Raw genomic sequence first — 17,001 nt, 5'->3', positions numbered from 1 at the left:
CTTTATATGCAGTACCAGGTATAGAGTGGAGCTATAACAATTTGTGCCTTGCACACAACTGAGACCATTATAGTGTTAAATGTGGATAGAGAATATTATATATATTTCCAGGCAGTGAGGGCTGTGTCATATAGTGCTATAGGAACAGAGAGACGTCAACATACATAGCAGTATTGCATGGTCTGAAATTATCATATGCAGTTATCATAAAAAGAAAATAACTTTTTGCATGTGGTATAGTGCAGAGCAACATGCAGAGCTACTGTGTGTAGTTTCTCACATGAGCTGGGCTATCATATGTTGAAGGGTATGGACTGAAGTTTTCATATGTAGAACCAGGCTTGGAGCAGGAACATCACATATAGTGATAAACTGGTACATCTCTGGCCAATGTAGCCCTCAAAGACTGACTTGGATGAAGTCACTACTATAAAGAAAACAAATCTTAAAAATGAAAATAATATTGTAAAGCCCAACCAGTAAAATTAATGGGAAGCTGTAACACTGTTGGAACAACTTTCTTCAATTTGAGAGGGGCTCTTACTGTGACGACTTCAGGGGAGGGAACCCAGTTTGATGAAGATATATGTGTGTGGCAAAAATATATAGCAAAAATGTCCCAATGATAAACGAATTATTCTTTTAAATTAAAAAGTGTGGGCGCTTAGGTCAACGGTGAGCCTCCCAGGCGGCCTGTCCTTCACCCTGTCCATCCTCAGCCTGTAGCCGGACTGCCACCCCTCTGCAGCAAACTGCCAGCCTAAGTCCGCTTCAGGCCAACGATTAGCCAAGCAAACAGACCTTTACGCCTTGTGAGTCTTGTGCCAACGAGACAGCCGTTTAACTTCATTGTGTGCGCGGCTCGGCTGTTCCTTAAATTGTTTTGCAGAAATGCATGGAAAGGGAGATAGATACGAACAGAAAAAACTGCGTGACATTGAAAAACATAAAAGGGCGTTAAAAATAACCGAAGTCACTGATGGGACAGCGCAACTTACCTTTACGGGCGGCAGTCGTCACTTAACGAGGCATCGCAAATAACAAGACCGGGTCTTGGCACACTCCACGCCCGGCTGGGTTGGGGCTGCCACCTGCCTCTACGTGGCCATCACTTACCAGTTTATCAAACGTCAAAGTGACGCTACTAAGTATTTAGTTATTTGTAACATATAAACGTTCACATATGTATTGTACAGAAGGTGAATAGCAGGTATATGAGTTATAGAATGATTAGCACCGCTACTCTTAAGGTGAGCTGCTTCACCGATAACCTCCGACCTGCCACCTGGCATTGTAAACAGCACGTTATCAACAGCAGTTCTGCTTGTTCACTCATCTGTCCATTTTCCAATTCATTGAATCAGTTCAGAATCGCGAGACTCGCTTCTTTTAATCAATTATTATAGTATGGATATGTAAGTTACAGTATATACCCTGCAACCACTCACACTAGCGACAAAACCACTTCTTCTGTATTAAACAACTGTCATTCTTTTTTCTTTACTTATACCTTTCAGAAAATAATGTATGCGTGTATGTGTATACACACACATATTTATGCGTACATACATACATACATATAAAACAGGAGATTTGTTTGTTGTTTCTAAATAGTTATTTATTTTGGTGTAAATTCGTAATGTTTACATCAGAATATACTATTTACAGTTTTATTACGTTGGTTACTATTAGTAAAACAACAGACGAACTTAATAATTTCCTACGCCTCCCTTGATTTTTATGTGAGCTCATGACAGGTTTTCGATTTTTTACTCTCTAATATTACTTTTCTTCATATAAGCAATACCGATTCAGTTATCGATTGTACTTTTATATGTAAGCATGAGTAAAGGCATGAGTTAAATCGTTAAAATCTCCCTTATATTATGAATTACACTACTAATTACATTTCCCATTTATATTACTAAATTTACAGGATGCTAAAATTGCCTCCTTATATGCTTTGCTGTAAAACTACTATCATAAAACTATAGAAGAATTTTGTCGTTAGATAGTTAGATGTTTTCCCCAAGCAAAGCTCTTATTAATATTACAAGGTACGATGCGATTGATTTATTATTCTTTGACTAATTTTAAATATGCTTTAAATTGTGCACTCGCGCTGATATTTACAATCACAAATACTGTATATTACAAAGAGTTTTATTTCCTGCTGTTACTTTTAATGATTGAAATCAAAGTTCTCCTGTTGACTGCGTATCTGTCGTTCAGTTCTTACATCAGTTCTATACATTAATACTACTTGAATACCATTCCCTATTGTAAATCGAGTATAATTACCTGCTTTTCTTTTTCTCTTATACCCTTGGTCGGTGTTCATTTATTACTTTGAACTTTAACATTACTTTCTTTCTTTCTTTCTTTCTTTCTTTCTTTCTTTCTTTCTTTCTTTCTTTCTTTCTTTCTTTCTTTCTTTCTTTCTTTCTTTCTTTCTTTCTTTCTTTCTTTCTTTCTTTCTTTCATAATAACACTGATTGACACACAATGGACCCTGATGTTATTGACTGACCGAAACTAGAACTAATCATTACCTTTAACAGTACAATTTCTTCCCGTATTCGCACTTTCAAACATTAAATAAATAAATAAATGTTACCAAGCTCGTGTGAAGCCCTTCTCCTTGAATTTGAAATGCTGCGACTCCCAGGTGACTTTTGTTGCGCAAAACAAGTGTGTCAGTCGGACTGACGTCCCGCACAATAGCACTGTAGCGCCTACTGTAAAGTAAGGCATAGGATTTCACCTTCTGAACCAGCGCACAACATGGGTTTCCACGTAAGCCTCGATCATGTGAAAGGGAATTACTCACTCTGAGCTTTGCTGTGCTCAGATGAATACGTTCCCTTCTGTTTCATAAAGATTATTCATATCCGTGTTAAACTCGCTGAATCGTATTTTTGCCTCTTGTCTTTCTGGTGAAATTAAAAAAAAACATGACGTAAATTTTGTTTAGGGTTAAGCAACAGCTATATGTTGAATGAAAGACAGGACCATGAATATTCGCTTCAACTTTGAGTCGTTTGAGCTGTGGACCACCTCTCACACATGCTTCACGCATGCAGGCTTGTAATTTAAAGCCCTTTATGCTTTTTATACATGCCTTAGGCGAGTATTTGTTGTGTGACTTTCATTAACACTCGTGGCCGCAGCAAAGTGTCACCGCGGTAAAAATGCCTTTTATCATATTTTGAAAAGGAGCGTGTTGCCTGGAGAGCCCCAGCTTTTGTCTCAATGAAGCCTGGTGGCTTATCTAACGAATGCTTTATTGTGATACTAGATATCCTTCAATTTCAGGAGTAAAATCAAGACTTAAAAACGCCACCCTTAACGCCAGAGAAACTCCCCCACAAGAATAAAGTGCTTAGTCACTGCAGTTAAGTATTGCCCAACAATGCCAAGGTGTGCAGAGCTGCTATACCCACTGAAAGTGTACGTGTCCACTGTTAAACCTGTCATCCACGCACGGAGTGGTCTGGAATGCATGAAGTCTTAAGCCTGAGTAATTAATACTTCACAAAAATATTTTAGCAATCGGCAATTAAAAGTGTACAGACAAGTGGCAGACCGGTCAATTTCTCCCTAGTGGTGACAATTTGCTCTTTTTATCAGGTGGATTGGGCTCTTGCTCTAGACAGCCTGTTTCAGTCCGGCGGTTTTCTGCTGTTAGAATTATTTCGAGCCTGCCGGTAGATGCGTGTCTAGCTGTGTATCCAGATTTGATCGCACATCTCAATCTGTGGCTATGAGTGAATGACTGACTACACAACTGTCGCTCGCTACTTGGCTGTAGCGTTGTGGCTACGTATGGCTAGAGGTGCGACATTTGTCTGAAGTCCCTTTCTTAATCCAACTCACTACCCCTCTTTATAACTATCGTGACCGGCGGACACTGACCTGTCTAGGGTTAATCTTTGTTGCTGTCCTTCACTGCGAGCGTCCGCTCATCTTCTTTTGCAGAGACAGACAAGATTACTTCGCGCAACTTTAAGAAGATCGGTTGCTGGACATGTCAAAGTCCTAAAACGGGATCCCCGCCTCCTCTTCCTCCTCCTCCTCCTCCTACTACTCCACCTCCACCCCCTCTGTCGGGGTCACATGGAGGAGTGGATCACATGGAAACAGCTGCTTGCGGAAGCTCACAGTCTCGCGCGTTACGGAGACGCCGATGCGCTGTGTTCCACCGTCACTTGCAACAGCGGACAGAATGGACAGATTGACTGTGGAAATCGAGAGTGCGCGACCGCGCCTGAATGGGTAAACAATATTTCGTCGATATTGGAGAGCCGAGTTGTTCTCCTAAAAGTGCAACACGCCCCTTTTTCTCACAGCGTCCAGGTGCCACTTTTGAGTCAAATACTCACCTGTCCACTGACCACACACTCCACACGTACTACGAATTTCCTGCTGTATTTAGTGACCTCTGTTTTGTCGATTCTAATTCCTCAACTAGTTTTCTGAATTTATTCAGAGATTCAGTAGGAATTGGCTAACTGCATTGTATTTCATTCTCAACGTATTTGAAGGAGTGTAGCATCTCAAACGAAAAGCACATGGAAGGAATTAAGAAAAGGCTGTCAGCAAAGGAGGGCTGACGGAGGAGTTAGTCCACTGTTATGCTGGGCACTCTAATCACACTCATAAGCTGGTAAGTCCTTCGCGTTACTTAGATGTCCATGACACCTATTGTTGGTACAGGTCTTCTGATCCTTGACGGGATCGAGATGAGAAAAGTTAAACAGGGGATGCAACTGGAAATACGTGTGTGATCCCTCTTGTGCTTTTTTTTAACAGTTTGAAATGACGATTCCAAAAATATTTGCTTTGTAGTTAATTAGGCAACATAAAAAATAAGTCATGCAATACAGAGGATATTGTGAAGACTTCATAGCCTGCTGTGTTTGAGCCATCTGTTGTATAATGAATTTGGTTTAGATGAGGGTCACTCCTCATGCCAGCTTAAGTATTGCTTTTCCACCACTGCCCACATGTTTAATGAAAAAAGTCATTTTCAGAGCATACATGTACATGTGTGTGAAGAGGGCATGGTGCTGGTGGTGGGCAGTACTTACAGTGACCTGGTGCAGCACAGCTCAATATCAGAGCTCCGGAGGAAACAAGGCCAAGCAGCTTGATGTTTTGGCTTCCCTCCCTTTGTGTCGGCCTGACCTCGAATTTGAGTATCTCAGTTGTGTCTAACAGGCCAGAAGTTAAGCAGGAGCTTGGGTACCAGCTACATTACCATAGCACATGCCAGAACTCTAGAGTCTGCCTTCTTGAAGAAAACCCTCACAAGACAATCTACAGTTTTCCCTGAAATTCATAGCAGCAAGATTCTGTTAGTGGAGTTTAGCCTACTTTTTGCAGATCAACAAAACTACAGCTCCCATACCCAAACCCCAGACTGTGCATAATCTTAGGTATTACTGATCAGCAGTCAGACTGATTGGCTAAGTTGTCCTTGCTTTGCTACTCACGTCCTCTGTTCTCAGTTCAATTGTGCTCATCAGTCCAACGTTTCTGTAACCAGTCTTCTTGTCACCTTTTTGCTGCCCAGCTCTGCTATGACCAGTCCACTTGCCACTCTTTTCATAAATCAACTCTGCTGGTCTAGTCCAACTGTGATCTGTTAGCAGCTCTCTGCTGCTGTGACCAGTCCACTAGTCACTGGCTGCTAACCCAGCTACACTGTCACCAGCCTGTTATTAACTGTTTGGCATTTCTGCTCTGTTTTTTATTAATCCTGGTGTTAACTAAATGGCTGATTTGCTCTGGTCTAATAATGACCAGCCTGTCTCTACTTTTACTAGTCTTCTTATTATGGTTTGACAGCCCAGTTCCATTCTGATTTTTCTAGTTGTCATTCCTGAAAGCCTGTTTCTGTTGACACCAATCTTGTTGTCCCAGGTTGGCAGCCCAGCCCCAGTTCAGTTTTGTATATTTTCCAGCTGTGCTCTACAAATACTTGTGCTGTACAGCTTTGCTATGAGCGGTCACTACCTCTTATAAACTGTACCCCATTGCAGCCACTGCAGTTGTCTCAAGCTGACAGCCTAGCACAATCAAGACCAGTCCAGTGGTAACTGGTGAGTGGCCAGTTTCAGTCAGTGTTGTGGTGCTGGTATGAGCTGTTCTCAGTACAGTCAGCCCAGTTGGGTGAACTGGTGAAGCATTTCCCTTTGGGGCCCCTTTGAGCACAGCAGGTCCTGTCCGTGACAGTTGGCACACTTATAGCTGTTAATTGCTCTAATAAGCTTAGTGTGTTGCCCGGCTACACAGCATGTCTTTGTTTCTTTTATGTGCTGTGCTGCTTATTGTAAAAAGATGATCCATGCTTGCAGACAAGTGACAGTACTAGGCTGACAGACAAAAGTATAATGTTGACAAGCTTTTAAGCTCTTGCAGTACTTTGCACCATCAGAGATGTTGACAGGTCCTGTACTCCTGGGGTGTAGTGGTACCAAGTCCAGTGGCTCAGAAAATACTGGTAGTATTCTGTAGAGAACAACAGTAGTTTGAGGTCCTGAGGATCCCCAGATAGATGACAGAACTCTCAATGTTCATTAGATCACTTTAAGGTCCAGGAGACCAATTGGAGCAGATGCTGAGTCCTACTAAACCTTATGTACTAGAAACTAAGACAACAAAAAGCTCATTGGTATATAATATAACTGTTTTAAGTCTTGCTGGGTTTTTGACAGCATTCTTACAGTGTTTGACTGACCCCTTGTGGCTGAGAGCCCTCACCACTTATACCACCAAAGGAAATGTTACAACAAAAACAATGTACTGTATGCAATAAAGGAGAGTCTATTCATCAGTGAAAAATAATTGGTGCAGGAAAACAATATTAAAGAAGAGTTAATAGCTGGAAGACACTGTCTTTTGGTGAATTTGCTGAGTCACAAATTCTGGATTTGCAAACATTATTTTGGTCACACGTTTATTCTTTAGCAAATGTACAACTAATAAGCAGGAACATGGCTCCCCTGGAACATGAGTGGCTAGAGAAGTGGGGAGCTGAACGGCACACAGCAAGGCCATCAGGTGTAGAGCTCTGTTTTGTTAAACTTGAACTGCTCTTTAACAGGAGGCTGCACGAGTGTCGTCTCTGATATTTATGGTATAGCTGGAAAAGTCACTCTTGTACTGCCAAGTTTAAAGAGTATATAAAGCTGGCCTGCAGATGTTAAGGAAGTGGGTCACAGGGTCAAACTGGGGTCATGGTCTGATGTGTCTCGTTGCACAGAGTGAGGGTCACAGGCGTAAAGCTGGAGACATGTTCATAGTGGTGGACTGAGAGGTACAGAAATAAAATGGGGCTAAAGTGAGCCAAGAGGAGTTCAATAATAAGAGAAACAGATCTAATATTGGGTTAGAGCTGAAAAACAAAGCCATAAAACACAAAACAAATTGAGAGCTATAGTCCTATGAAGTAGGCATTCTTAGTTTTAAAGTGGCGGTACACAACTGAACTCAGGTAGCCACCAATCCACAGACAAGGAGAGTCCACAACTAATACATAGAGCACAGAGTGACAAATTAGATTTTACAATACTAACAAAAGGGTCAGAGAGCAACATAAGAAGGTGAGAACATAAGAAGTAGAGTTAGAGGAGAAGAATGCTACAAAGCCAAGCTCTAATAAGCCAGTGCTTATTGCACACAGATAAAGCAGGGCGAGTACAGATTGACAAAACAGTAGGCCTCAGGCCTATGTGGGATACAGGGATAAAGTAAGGGCCTGCTATGAGCTACAGAGATGAAGAATACTTAGCTGATTTAAGGATTCACAGACAGCTGAAAAGGGAGGTTCAGGTTTGGGTGCACATGATCACAGAGGAGGTCCTCCTCTGTCTGCCTCTCTACAAAAACATTGGGAATCGCACAGTTCAATCTGAAAACAAACTGGCAAAGGATTTCCTCAGGCTGCGGATGGTCTCTGCTTTGGCTTCATCCTCATTGACACTGGAGCGAAAGAAGGGCGACTCACTGAAGCTGAAGGCGTTGGTCAGTGACTGCGACTTGCTGTAAAACATAGAGACATAGGCTTAGTGATTCAAGTTGAGAATGTTGGTTGGATGCGATGACTGCAAAGTGGACACCTGGCCAGGTAGGAGATATGGAGGAGATCATGCTGAGACATGCACCTTATGTTTGGTTCTCCCAGTTTCTACATAAGCTTTACTCTTTTTGCCTTGGGAATTGGCAGCACTTTCTACTTTACCTTCACCTACATTTGTAAGATACTACACCAGACATGTTGGGTTGTTAAGAGAACATGCTAGAATATCAGAGTCAGTCATGATAACTGCTACTGAGCCCCACTCACTCTAGTGAGCACTGCTGAGCATGCTGGCCACTAAAAAGCAGCTTCACCTTTCTCTTTACAGGTTTTGACAGTATTAGAAATAAAACAATCCTGAAATGATATGAGGAGTCTTGGAGCAGGAATGCACCTAAAACATTTTGACTGGCCACAGCCGAACCCGATAGACTGAGTGGGTGTACTCAGAGAGCCTCTGACTTTCATATTTTCCCTCTCCCTTGGTCAGAAAAATCAAGACATTTTTCTTACTTGAGCTGTGGATGCGGCAGGGTTCTCTGCTGTGAGATTACTGGAGGCTGAGGCCGGGGTGGTGGCTGTTGTTGCAGTATCTGTCCTGTGGGGGGCACCCCTTGTCCTTGCTGGCTGGTGGGAGGAGGTGCCAGCTGGGGGTTCACTCCCTCTGCAGATGGACCCTGGGCTTGCTCTTGCACCACCTCTTGACTTTGGGGTTGCCATGGGCCCCCTAATTTCAGCACAAGAAACACTTGATATTGTTACATGCAGCAAAAGGCCTGTTCTCCTGCGCTGACTTATAAATGACACTAAACCTTTTAAAAAAGATTTAAGACAAGACAATCAAATAGAAATGCAAACAATATCCAAGGAAAGGCAGCAAAATTGCACTCGGTCTTGGAATACTGCTCCACTTCTTTGGATATGAAAAGACTGTAAGGGTTTAAGGATTGCAAAGAATGCCACATGGGAAACAGCAGGGGGCAGACTGGAACAAGTACAATACTCTAGAATCATGCAATGCAGTAAAGGAGGCATGCGCAACTAGGGAGCACTGGGGGACTGGGTCTGCTTGGGGCGCCGGAGAGTGGAGGTGCCCAGTTTTCATCAGCTCACCGGCTCCCACAAAAGAAGCAACACACACATTGTTTATACAATCTTTTATTTCTCTAATAAAAACATAAAAAGGATTTCAACACTTCATACATCATTTTCAGGAGGGGGGCATGCATAGCCATCAAAGAGTTTCTTTTTGTCACTCGTCACACTCACGCCCACAAGCACCAGGGCGCAAACAAGGAGCCAAATCTTGGCTCACACTGGGAATCAGACAAAAAGTGAAAGAAAGCTATAGCTTGTCAGAGGGTATTTGGGGTTAGTTTGAGCAAAATGTGTCACAAAAGAAGCAGAGCTACCAATCCAACATGATTTTGTAAAAATGCCAACATGCTGGCCACACACAGCCCACTAATACCAGTCAAAAGTCTGCACAAGCCTAGGAGGTTTCTGCAGTATGCCCAGACATTCCTGTGCCTGAAATGTGCACCTAAAGAACTGAGGGTAATTGACTGCTGGCACCTATCAGGCACTGGATGGATAATGCCAAGCGGCCCACTGCTAATACTTAGGTCACTGCTTTTGCAAACTTTAATGTTTCCCTAACTCCATGACTTATCTTGACAATTAACGTTCAAATGAAAGGCAGATACATCAATGATATGGCCTACAGCTCTGCAGATTCATGGAAGTGGAACTAAGAGAATGGTGTGTGCATCACAGATAATTGCTTGTTGTGGTTGCAGCTGCTTGTTAATGAGCTTTTTTCAGAAGTCAGAGAGAGGCAGAGAAAGAGAATGCAGGCATTTCCAAAACAGGCAAATCGTCCCAAGCAAAGTTCCCAACAGAACAAGCTTCTTCATTTTGACTGCATGTGCCCTGGGCAGCTTCATCTTATCTGCTGAGCCAGACTGGAGGCAGGACACTGCTACCCTAATGGCTCCTCTCCAAATTCGAAGTCTTTTAATGAATAAAGAAGCTGTGGCCTCGATTCTTCATGGACTCCCAGCCAAGGAAGACATAGATGTGGCAGGCTGCAACTACTGGGTGTACAAGACTGTTATTCTGACTGCAGCTGCTTCTTCTTATTATTATTCATGTATAACATATGGGTAGGTAACCCAAAAATTGGTCTTCCAGGAAACAGACTCCAGCAGCAAATGACCAATATAAAAGAATAAACTTCTAAACAAATAAATAAAAAAACTCACATGCCTTCTCATAGGCTCAAACTCTTATTTGTTCCCTGACTGCTGGCATGAAACATCACTAATACCCTATGAGCAACCCACATTTGCCTGGAGTATGTAGCTGTTTGGACCTAAAGAACTTGATCTTGAGTGACTTAAAATCTTAGCGGTGGCTAGTGTAGGGGCATTTATCTTTCTAGGAGCTGCATGGATGAGGGCAAAGCCACAGCATGTTGATGAGAGCTCATTGAGCAAAGCTGCATTTCTGAAACAATCTGTTACATAGACACAAAGCAGGTGGCCATCTCTGACATCACTGCTCAAGAATTATGTCTACAAAGAGAAATAATGAAACAGACAATGAAAGAAGAATGAAAAGGGAATAAATGATAAAAAGTCTGTAAGCAAATAAAAATTGAAATGAAGACAAGGAAGTAATAAATAAAAACAGGAAACGAGTAAACAAAGAATTGAGGAAAGGTGTGAATATGAAACTGAAATAAAGTATATATAAATGAATTGAACAGAACTGGACACAAACAAGGAAGAGAGATAAAGTATATTTCTAAAAGAGGGAGGAAAGTAATCGTGTAAGTAAATAAACTAATAACATGAGGCAGGTGGGCAAGCAATTAGGACATTTCATTAAACTGGTAATCCCTGGGCAGTTGACTGCACCACTTGTGATCAGAGACAAACTGAGAGGGAATCCAGTTTGCTAATCTCAGTGCCAAGTGGCTGGGCATTTCCTGCTTAAGTTCAAGGTTGCCATTTGCAGCCTCCGTGTTAAATGAAGGAAGACGCTTAGCAGGACAAGTGTGGTGAAAAATGTACAGGCACCTCACGTGTGGACTGGTAGAGGAATAGAGAAAAAGAAAAGACTAGTGAACAACACACAACTCTGTTTCGTACACCACCACCAAGAGCCCTGAAAATCACAATGATACAGAGGAGCAGGCAGCCATTAAAACACGCACATGAACACAGGTGGACGCTACGTCTTGACACTGCATAGAAAAACACAGTCCAGGTGAGCACTGAAACACTGCAAAAACTGCACGTTAATTTTGTCTCATCTTCTTTTTTGGTAAGAATTGCTTTTGTGGTCGGCATTTTAGGTGGCCTGGACTTGTTTTGGTCCAACTGCAATGCCATTACAGTCGAGAATGTACTGTAAACAACCTTGAGGGGCTGGTCGCTGGGCTTGGGTCTTGCTGGACTCTGTCTGACCATCTTGGAGCAAACCACTCTGAAACAGTGAGAAAGCAGAAGAAATGCATATATATGTTAAATACTGTGCTTACTGCATGTGCTCTTGACCGGGGGACCACTGCTGCCAATGTAAATATTCAGTACTACAGTCAATGAGCTCTGATCACCCCGGGACATTGTCTGGACTGTGCAGATATGCTAGATTATTCTATGATAAGACTACCTGGGGCTGTTGGGTGCTGATACTTCTCTGCGGAGAAGCATTTGCTGTTCTGGACAGCACCTGGTTCATTTTGGCCACGACCATATCTGCAATCAGTTGTCTGTCTTCAGCCTGGTGCTCTCCAATGAGCTGCATGGAAGAGCCAATTACCTAAGAAAGAGAAAGTGACAAGTGAACAGCAGAAATTGTGGTTCTCTTCACCCAACAGAATTCCTGATGAGTTGGTTGGTGGAATTCTGATCTCAATCAGGATACACTGGCTGTAAATGACTGAAATAAGAGGAAAAATCAGAATCTTTATTCCAGAGTGAGTCCATTTGCAGTTCTGTTGATAGTGGATCCGCTGGTCATTGAGACAAATCTGGACATTAGATACTGCATTTTAATTCTTCATTCATAAACTTGATCCTGAAATGTTGCAAAGCTGCAACAAAGACTACCAATGCTTTTATTGCTTCCAGCACAATAAGGAACTGTGATCCCAGTTTCTAGGAGTGATACTGACCAAGCACTGGCAGATTATCCTTATTCATTACGGTCCTACTTTGCCATGCACAAAATATGAAACAGTCGTTAGGTTAGCTAATGAGAAGAATTATAGGATGAGGGCAGCCTGGATGTCACGTTTTCAGCGTCTGTCATCTTGATGAACTATGCTTTGTATTCAGCCGCACAATAAAATTTATCAATGGACCAAGCTAAAACAGAGACATTAGAACCTACTGGGCATACCTACAACTCTATGGATGTGTGCAATAAACAGCCATTGCATGTAGTGACTAGGATTACTCTGCTGCTTACAGAACATTTTAACTGTGAAAGCCAGTTGTACAATTATCTATATGTATGCCTTCTCATTTTTTCCTTTCTTCAAAAAGTAACATTATGAAGAAATAAGTGTACACACTACTGCTGAAGTAAATAATTCTACCCACTGTATGTACAGTATTTATGACATAAATACAAAAAAAACTCAGTGAAGATGGCGGAATTTGTAAGCTTGTCATACTGCTTTTATATCTGATAGCACAACTTCAAGACAGGTTAGGCTGATTTATAGCTTAGCCTATACTAGTATGCCTCACAAATATCCCTGCGTTTTTTTTTGTCCTGAACACTCTCAGATTGTCAATGTCACTCACAAATAGTATAATATATGCACACTTACTTCTATGTACATGTCTATACATTCTCATATACGCACATAAATGTGTACAGCTTAGTCAGGTACACACAGAAAAGTACAAGGGTATAATGTGTCCACATGCCATTGGCAGGCAGTGTTTCTTGATGCCTCAAGGCCTTTTGTAACCACTACACAAAGATATTGGTGACTGCCACTTGCTTGAGTTGGAGAGGGCATGACAACAGCAGCTACCTGTTTGGAGCAAGTAGAAATCCTGTCAAGATACAGGGGAGAAACAAGATCTCAGACCTTATGTGAAATCAGGACACATTAACCCACACTCCTACCCTAATCAGAACGAAGCAGTTACCACTTTTACGAGACTGTGGTTCTTTTTTTGTTTTTGTAACCACCTTACATTAAAATAATTTTATTTCAAAACCCTAGACAGTACCAAGTGTTGGCATGGTTACAATACATGCACACATATGTAGATCTGCACATGCTCACAATATACACAACCAGAACAGTGATTCTGTTAGTTAGCATACAAACTGTCTCATGCATCATTGGAACTTGGCTCTGTGATAGTGTTTCAATGACGGCATGTACCTGGAAGATTTATGCAATTGCTGTTACGTACCTCTGTAATATAGTCTTTGCCATCTTTGCCATGAAGGGCTTTGACTGCGCAAATATCCAGACCTCCAAACATCTGGGAGCAGGCATCAGTCCACAGCTTGTACCTATTGAGTGGAGATAGTTGTGACAGGTCTGTTTAAGAATTGAACAGCTTCCCCGCATGTAAGTGGTTGCTTTGCAGATGTTGCACCAGTCTATGGCGAAGAAGCAGGAGTTGTGTTTTTGGATATACTTTTCAGTTTACTGATCAGTTTACATTGTTGTCTATTGTTATGAGCTCTTGGTTGTGAAAGTATGGGAATGCAAGAGGATTGGCTGAATTAGATTCCTTCTTAGGGCTGTTGGGCTAATTCATAATGATACAATAAGAAACTTAACAATAGCATAAGATCTTAGAGTAGAGCTAATGCTTCTCCAGATGAAGAGGAGGCAGTTAAGGTGGTTTGGGCGGACCTAGCACAGTTAACTGGGAGAAAACCCAGGGGCAGTCCCACAGCACACTGGAGACATTATGTCTTGACTGGCTTGGGAGCATCTGGGAATACCCCAGGACAAACTCAAAATAGTTGCCAGAGAATGGATGGCCGCATCCACCCCAGTTCAACATGTTTCCACCAAGACCTTCACCAGGAAAAGCAGAACAGCAGTGTTATTTTTTTAAATCTTTCTTCTGCAACAGTAAAGAAGTGGCCTTCTAGATGCTGAAACATCCATCTTAAAAATTATGCAGTGCCCTAAAAGATTATAATTTTTATAATAATACTGAAATAATTACATCAAAATAAATCTTTTCATGAAATAAAAACATAAAAAATGCAAATGAGAGGAGGTTGTTAAGTTCATCAATCTTGTTTTTTCAGTTAATTATTAAGTAGTCCCAGCATCCTATTCAAATTTTTTCAAGAATTCAGTGCCTCTGTTATAATAAAATATTTGTTACTAGATTCCCATTGTACAGTAGTAAGTGCCTCCTGTTTTTCACAATGAATGCACTGACTAAAAGCAAGACTGAAGACTTGTTCCTGATTTACTTTATACTTGGATGAAGTTTACTAGATCAACTTTATCACTGCTGTTTGATCATTTTGAAGAGCTAGAATGAGCTCCCATATGCTTTAGTTGCCTCACATTTTTATGCAATCGTTTTGTTCACCCCACTGAATTAAAGTTGAAAGTCTGCACTTCAACTGCATCTGAGTTGTTTCATTTAAAATTCATTGTACAGAACCAAAATTAGAAAAAAGTTGTCTCTGTCCAAATATTTATGGACCTAACTGTAGTTGTATCTGTGAAAGACTACAGAATTTTTCTTTTGGTAGTATTTTAGTTCAGGGGGGCACTTACATAGTTGCTTGCCTCTACATAGCTTCTAGTGTGGATATATATATCTTTTGTTAGTGTGGTGACCAGGACTGCACACCATTTTTCACATTGGAGATAACTTGTGAATTACAGAATTTAAGACAAATAAGCTTTTGTTAATCTTTTGTCATTGTCTTTACAATATGATCTAACATTTTATTTGTTTTAAAATTGCTTTTCTGAGCTGCTTGGAGGATGAGAATATAGTGTCAATATAAGACCATAAATTCTTTTCAGAGTTTGTTTGCTGTGGGTCAATGTTGCCCATCTTGTGTTTATAATTAATATCATGTTTGCCTACATGTAGCACTTTCCACTTGTTGATACTAAAATCACTTTACAAACATTTGAAGATTGTCAGGTTGTTTCTGTTTTTGTTACAACTTAGTATTAACTATGATTCCAAAAGCAGGTGTAAATAAATAGAAAAGAAGAATGCTGATATGGCGGAGATGTGAGTGGAAACTGAAGTTACTGCATAGACAAAAAAAGTTAACCTAACTCTTGTTTATTTTAAATGTTTAGATAAACATTTTATAGTTCTTATACATTGCATGTGTGGCAACCTCATATATTTGAGGGACATTTTCAGGGCTCTAATAAGGTAAGCAATACCATCCAAAAGGGGGTACTGTGATTAACACCATCTCCGTTTCCATCTGCTGTTCACATGCTTACTGACTGAATGACAAGTGATACAGCTTCTGCTTTTGCCACAAAACTCCATCTCTTCCAGGCTAACAATATAAAAGACTCAAAATCACAAGAAATGGTTGTTCATTAGAGGATCGCCACTTGGGAATGACAGAAAGATCTCTCAAAGTTTATTTTGTTCAATTGTCTACAAGCCAGTTTTGTACCTGCAAGTACATTTTCTTTTGCCATTTTCCCATAATCTGTTACTAAACAGGGTTACTGGATGATACCCCAACCCTTTTTGCACCTAAAAGTTCCTTCTTACTCTTACTCAGTATTTATCAGGATACGGCATGGAGCAGCAGCAAGCCCAACCGGTCCCCTGTGAAGTAATCTGCAATATCGAGTAAAGACAGGAGCAAGTCATGACACAGTTGACTGACTTTGCAGAGGCACAGCACATCATGATGGAGGCATTAAGGGCAGAAATAAGGGCCTTGGGACCATCACAGGTACTAATCCCATTGCCCACCTTGCAATGATATTGAAATGTATGTTAATTTTTGAAACACCTGCCAGCAGGTGTAACTGGTTATCATAAAACTGGGCATAGATACTGGCCTCATTCCATACTGGGAAGGAGCAACGGGTGTATTATGAAGAAAGAGATGCAGATGATTACACCATCTTAAAAAAGGAGATAGTCTAGCAAACAATTGCCATGACTGGTTCTTCGACCCAGATCAACTGTCACAAAGCAAGGTATTCGATTTATGGGGAAAAATTGCCAGATAGCTGAGGTCCAGGGACAACTTCATAGACAAAGTAGCTGAGATGGTATCCTGCAACCATACCATCTATACCAACTATACAATCTATACCAGTCAACACCTACTATCCTGCAACTTTCTGCCTGAAAGCCTTACTTGCCTCATCAGACAGCACTCTAATAATATGAAGGGAGTGGTTGAGATAATTGAGTGTCACTACTCTGCCTTACAAGTGAAGAAACCAGATGAGAAGCACAAGCCTCACCCAGTCTGTCCAACCTTTCAGAGCCCAATTGCAAAGAATCTGAGTTAGGAGCTTACTGCAAAGAGCTGCTGTCTCCAGCCCACAGCTATAAATGTGGCAAGCTGGATCACGTGATTCCCCACTGCTCCTGGCTTGATGAGCTGATGGACTGCAGATAGATACACATTCACATGTAATGTACTGTGGCTGTATTTAACCCTCTCACTCATTCCAGTACAGGTACTGCAATAATAAATGGAAATCAAAGGATTGCTGAAACTGAGGAAAAACCTTGCCTAAAAAGCCACATCTGATCCATTGATCATTCTGCAGTTTCAGTAATGGCCATTGTCCACTACATTTAAGCAAGAGCAGTGGAACAATGATTCACTGAGCTTTGCACGGAATGCTGTAATTTCAATAAAGGGCCAACCAGCATCTAATTCCATTCCTTCAGGTC

The 17,001-nt window shown here is 41.3% G+C and overlaps 6 protein-coding genes across 29 annotated transcripts in view; 2 read left to right on the top strand and 4 right to left on the bottom strand.

The window, feature by feature from the left end:
* Positions 1 to 17,001, bottom strand: part of LOC127525813 (peroxisome proliferator-activated receptor gamma-like) — a 249,439-nt gene that overhangs the window by 40,355 nt on the left and 192,083 nt on the right. For 2 of the 4 annotated variants that reach the window (XM_051921496.1, XM_051921494.1), the window contains exon 2: positions 3,916 to 4,077. The exons of 1 other annotated variant lie outside the window; for it this stretch is intronic. The gene's annotated coding sequence lies outside the window, so the exon portion shown is untranslated. Of the gene's footprint in view, positions 1 to 2,617; positions 3,142 to 3,915; positions 4,078 to 17,001 lie in introns of those variants that run through there. One more of the 4 variants, XM_028825106.2, reaches the window with a different exon arrangement.
* tsen2 (TSEN2 tRNA splicing endonuclease subunit) overlaps positions 1 to 17,001 on the bottom strand; it is a 226,119-nt gene that overhangs the window by 78,834 nt on the left and 130,284 nt on the right. The window lies entirely within an intron of this gene.
* The window catches only part of mkrn2os.2 (MKRN2 opposite strand, tandem duplicate 2), a 211,981-nt gene that overhangs the window by 86,196 nt on the left and 108,784 nt on the right, over positions 1 to 17,001 (top strand). The gene's annotated exons all lie outside the window — the stretch shown is intronic.
* The window catches only part of LOC127525814 (E3 ubiquitin-protein ligase makorin-2-like), a 218,235-nt gene that overhangs the window by 128,127 nt on the left and 73,107 nt on the right, over positions 1 to 17,001 (bottom strand). The window lies entirely within an intron of this gene.
* The window catches only part of raf1b (Raf-1 proto-oncogene, serine/threonine kinase b), a 303,901-nt gene that overhangs the window by 226,376 nt on the left and 60,524 nt on the right, over positions 1 to 17,001 (top strand). The gene's annotated exons all lie outside the window — the stretch shown is intronic.
* Positions 7,503 to 17,001, bottom strand: part of syn2b (synapsin IIb) — a 270,752-nt gene continuing 261,253 nt past the window's right edge. Inside the window, exons 11-13 of one of the 2 annotated variants that reach the window (XM_051921477.1) lie at positions 11,509 to 11,575; positions 8,597 to 8,810; positions 7,503 to 8,046 (exon numbers count right to left, since the gene is read on the bottom strand). In XM_051921477.1, the coding sequence (XP_051777437.1) occupies positions 7,911 to 8,046; positions 8,597 to 8,810; positions 11,509 to 11,575 (417 nt within the window). In that variant the 3' untranslated portion in view covers positions 7,503 to 7,910. The remainder of the gene's footprint in view (positions 8,047 to 8,596; positions 8,811 to 11,508; positions 11,576 to 17,001) is intronic. The other variant, XM_051921476.1, reaches the window with a different exon arrangement.

The sequence above is a fragment of the Erpetoichthys calabaricus genome, chromosome 18, assembly GCF_900747795.2.
Source record: "Erpetoichthys calabaricus chromosome 18, fErpCal1.3, whole genome shotgun sequence".
NCBI classification, from domain to species: Eukaryota; Metazoa; Chordata; class Cladistia; order Polypteriformes; family Polypteridae; genus Erpetoichthys; species Erpetoichthys calabaricus.
This window is presented reverse-complemented; position numbering and strand designations above follow the sequence as displayed.